The 5,102-nt window shown below is 35.6% G+C and overlaps 1 protein-coding gene across 1 annotated transcript; it reads left to right on the plus strand.

Annotated features, from left to right (window-relative positions):
- The first annotated feature begins 346 nt into the window (after nucleotides 1-346).
- Nucleotides 347-796, plus strand: LOC147791207 (S-protein homolog 1-like). Its single transcript, XM_087126980.1, has one exon. The coding sequence runs from the start codon at nucleotides 347-349 to the stop codon at nucleotides 794-796; it is 450 nt and encodes a 149-aa protein (XP_086983106.1).
- Nucleotides 797-5,102: the final 4,306 nt, after the last annotated feature.

Raw genomic sequence — 5,102 nt, forward strand, 5'->3', positions numbered from 1 at the left:
ATGTAATCTATGAATTGCTTTCTCTATTTTATATTTTCTACCGGGAAGTATTCATATTTTGTTGTCCATTTTATGAGAGTGTTTTAAAAATCAATGAAATATTTATTATTCTTGGGCTTATAACTATTATCTATTCAAGGAATTTTGTTATTGAAAAGCTAATAAATCTCTCAAATTATCCCAAAATTAACCTTAAATTGTGTTGCATAACGGAAATTAGTTAAATGATTGAGTTTTCTTGCAACCATAGCATGCATTTACATAGTTTCTTGCATGTACTATAAGTACGTATATTTATTCACATGTCCAACACAAATTGGTAGTTAAGCTAAAGGTTGATTAGGAAATGATAAAGAATATTGTCGTTTTCTTTCTTTTCACGGTGGCTTTAGTTGGGGCTCAGGTTCCAAGGGTCGCGTTACCACCACCAGGACCTTCTAGATATTACATTCATGTGGTTAACGGGCTAAGCAAGCTTGGGTTGCTTGTGCATTGTCAGTCTAAAGACGACGACTTGGGGTATCATCGTTTGCTTCATCGTGGAGATGATTACCAGTGGAACTTCAAGGTTAGCTTTTGGGGATCAACCCTCTATTGGTGCAAATTGGAGACGCCACAAGCATATGTCTCATTTGAAAGCTTTTGGCCTGAAACGCAGCACTTATGGCTCCGTGATAGGTGCAAACGTGGAACTGTAGGAACTTGTCTTTGGACGGCTAAAGATGATGGAATTTACTTGAGAAACTTTCTTGCTAATGTTGATGAATTGATTCACAAGTGGAACTATAAAAGTTAGAGAAGCTTTATTATCTCCTTTTGGTGGAATTATCCTTCCGGAACCAACGAAAAATAATGGAATAACACAAAAATGTTGTTTTTTTTTTTTGTATGAAATTTATTTCGTAACGAAGTGTATTGTTGTTCTCCAAAATTTTAAATTATGAAGAAAAACAAAATATTATATTTGTATATGAATACAAGTTTTCAAAATTGTAATATAGTTTTTATATTAAAACTAAAAAAAATGATGATTTTTACGGACCAATCTGAGAGAGAGTTTGGAACAATAAAATCTAAAATAGGTATTAAAAGCTCATGTTTCTGCCATCTTCACATCGATCTTAGAATAGGATGGTAGGCACAATCCTTGGATTTCCATATATCTTATTAAAAGTTTCACATATTACATTGTAGTTCCACAATCTTTCTTGATGTCCGATTTTCAAGAATTTGGATCTCGGACCAAAACTAAAAATATGAAAAAGCAAACAAAAAAAATGAAAAGTAACATAAAATAAAACATGAAAATTCGATAAAATATAAATTTAAAGGAAGATAAACAACACCAAAATTAAATACAAAATAATATTTAATTACAAGAGGGTCCTCTTAAATTTCTTTATAAATGCGAAAATGGTGTTGGGATATACGAACACAACTAGTGAGGCAAACACCTTATATCGTGTAAAGTTATATTATTCGGTTAGTAATGCAATCACACACAATATATGACTGTGACCTATCGTTTAAACCATAGCATGACCTTAGGCTTTTTTCAATTCTTGGCAGAGTTGGATGCATGGTACTTTTCTACACACGGCCCACGTACGCATACATGGACCCTTCAGACGGATTGGTATACGTGCCCCTTAGGCCGGACTTTGTCGGGCACAACACAATACATGTGACTGGACCCTCATAAAAGAAACAGTCTTCATGATAACATGTCGAACATATATATCGAAGGTATGCATCCGTACTAACTTAACATAACGGGGAAGTATCCTGATACACATGACATACATACATGCACGAGGTCCCATGATTTTTATTCACTACATATAGTTCAAGTAATCATACTATAGCCAGAGTGTTCTTAGTTTATTGGATTTAGATTAGTGATCGTAATGTTCACTTTATTCAATAACAATCTTTACTTGATAAACAGCAATAATAACTTTATTGAAAATAGAATATGTTTTTATTACAAACTATACGTTTTAGGGCGTGGTACTTTTCTTCAATTCTCTAACAATCTTTGTGAAGCTAACTCGTTTATGTTTGCTCATAATGCAGTTCTCACAAGGACTCATAACAATCTCCGCATCAAATACACCTTGTTCATAGCCGACGATTTTTCGTACATATTCGACAGCGTCTTCAACAGACCTGACGTTGTCTTCTCCTTAATAATGTTGAACGCCATGTTTCTCGATAGCGTCAACCGGATCAGCCCCAAGGCTTGTCGATCCTTGAGCTTCCATTGTTCCGTGGTCATGGTATCCGGCTTCACCCCCAACAGAGGTTCGTGAAGATCTTTCTGGTACAGACAATCTTCAATCTGCATTTTCCAGAAACCGAAATCGGATCCATCGAACTTCTCAATTCCAATCTTTGAACTTTCCATCTTCACAGATCGTGGCGAGTTTCGCCTGACTCTGACTTCCGCCTGCCTCTGATACCAGTTGTTAGGATCGATATCAGTCGTTAACTCTGATACCAGTTGTTAGGATCGATATCAGTCGTTAGCTCTGATACCAATTGTTAGGATCACACAACAACGCACACGCTCGATCTAGATGAACACAAAGAATGTGATAGAGAAAATTGCAAGGAGAACTCTGGCTAAAAGGATTCTTCTTTTTTATCGATGACTTCAGGTATGTACAACAAGAGAGAGTATAGAGAATAGAAAAGTACATTTTCAAAGCTCTACCGGACCAGATATATATATATGGTATAGTTTACTATATATAGCTTTATCAGATTTAGCCATCTACTATATATAGCTATTTACCATATATAGCTTTACCGGATATAACTTTACCATATATAGCTTTACCATATATAGCTTTACTATATATAGCTTTACCAAATATAGCTTTACTTGATATAACCGTTGACCAAGCTATAAATAAGTATCAGGCTCCATAACATAACACTTTTAACCAATCTTTCAATCCTATTGAGATTAATGTGGCCTAGTCTTAAGTACCAAAGATAGGTATTAGAAGAAATCTTTTGTCGTTTATTTTGAGTTTCAGCTGTTTTAAACATCTCGGTATTTAAAATAGCTTTTGTTTCGCTCGGTTTTAACATATATAAGTTGTTTTCTAGTTTTGCAGAACAAATATGAATACCTCTTTTGCAAATGAACACTTCATTGATTTCAAAAGATACTTTATACAATTGTTCTAATAAACAAGAGATAGATATTAGATTTCTTTTCATTTTAGGAACAAAAAGTACATTATCTAATATAATGAATCTATCTCCAAAAAACAACTTTAAATTTCCTACTAATCTTGCTGAGACAACCTCTCCTGTTCCAACCCTGAGTCTTATCTCGCTGTCTGCAAGCATTCTCCAGGAGCTAGTTTCCTGGTAAAAAGAACAAATTTGATTAGTCGCCCCTGAATCTAGTATCCAAGTTGAGTTTTCATACTCTACTAAACATATTTATACAACGAGTAAATCATATTTACCTTGTTGTGTCTTTTCGTCTTTCTTCTCTGCAAGGTATTTTGGGCAGTTTCTCTTCCAGTGCTCGTTTTCGTTAAATGGAAACATTTTCCTTTATCTGCTTTTTGAACCATGTGTTTGCGGTTAGTAGGAATCTTATTTTTCCCTTTACCCTTTACCCTTCTTCTTCATCAAAACACTTTCAGAAGTTGAAGGTCCAGACTTATTTTTGAGGATGATCCTCGTAATAATTTCATGGAAATAGCAACATTTGCTTCTCCTGTTTGTCCCTTGTTCGTTAAGAGGGACTGATAAGTCTGTAGCTCATTGAGAAGAGCAGTCAAGTTATGTTATATTTTGTTCATTACCACATTGGTGCGGAACTGGAAGAAGCTCTTCGAAAGAGACATCATGATAAAACTGACTTGACTCTTCTCATCAATGACAACTTCATTTTCTTTTGCCACATTGAAATGGACCATCATGTCCAGGACATGTTCTCTAACTGAGGTCTCTTCTTTCATACGGCAGTTGTAAATGTATTTTATGGTTTCATGTCTAAGGGAGAAGGACGGTTGTCCAAACATCCCTTTTAGAGATTCCATAATCTCTTTAGCAGTACCCATAACATCGTGTTTCTTAGCCAAAACATCAGATATGCTGACTAGAATGTACACTCAGGCTTTGTCATTTGCCTTTATCCATCTGTCGTACGCATCCCGAACTGTTCGGTTTGTATTTAAGCTGGGGTTTGGAGGACACTCCTCAGTTAAAACAAACCTTAAATCATCAATGACCAATATTGTGTTTAGGTTTGATTTCCAAGTTGCATAATTGTCGCCGTTTAATTTCTCAGAAGCGAGTAATTGTACTATTGAGATTGTCATGCTGTGATATAAAGAAAATTCTATTAGTGATTTGACTTAATCCTGTTTAATCAAATCAGTTTTAGCAAATGTAATAATGTATCCAAATCATTATTAATTTGCAACGATACTTTAGTGAGTTAGAGCAACTGCTACCGAGGGGCAGTCAATCACTCATTCACTAAACCAAGACATTAGTGACTTAAACACTAATCCCAGAATAACTCTTGTTCCTATAGTGTTCTTAATTATCGTTGTTTTGTTCAAGAATATACCAACTCTTAGTATTTCTTCGTAAGTGTGACCCGCCATTTTCAGACCTCATAGATCGGTCCCAACAATGCTATCGAATGAAAAAGCCAAAGTTGGAAATGGACCTAAGAAATCCTATCCATTTCTTGAGTTTGCGTTGTTTCGACTCCCATGTTACGACCCTCTGAATGGGTAGTTGCTCTAGGGCAACATGCAGGTGGAATATGGGAATCTCACGGTGCAGCCTAGTGGTGGAGACCATAGGACGTATTTGATATACTTCCTTCTCCCACTTACTGTAATACTTTCTCTATTCACCTTGTTATTGACTCATGCATATACCTTCCGAATGGAGGACTCTCCCAGGGCAACACGAGGCCGAGCATGAATCTCACTGTGTGAATTTTACAGAGAGCATGAAAAGAAAACGATGTATCTTATACACCTTTTTCCTCCCACTAAGTATTTTAGATGGTTGGGTATACTCATTACTTAAGTATATTCCGGCTAATTAAATATAAC

Source organism: Cucurbita pepo, chromosome 9 (genome assembly GCF_057944985.1).
Source record: "Cucurbita pepo subsp. pepo isolate OVF chromosome 9, ASM5794498v1, whole genome shotgun sequence".
NCBI classification, from domain to species: domain Eukaryota; kingdom Viridiplantae; phylum Streptophyta; class Magnoliopsida; order Cucurbitales; family Cucurbitaceae; genus Cucurbita; species Cucurbita pepo.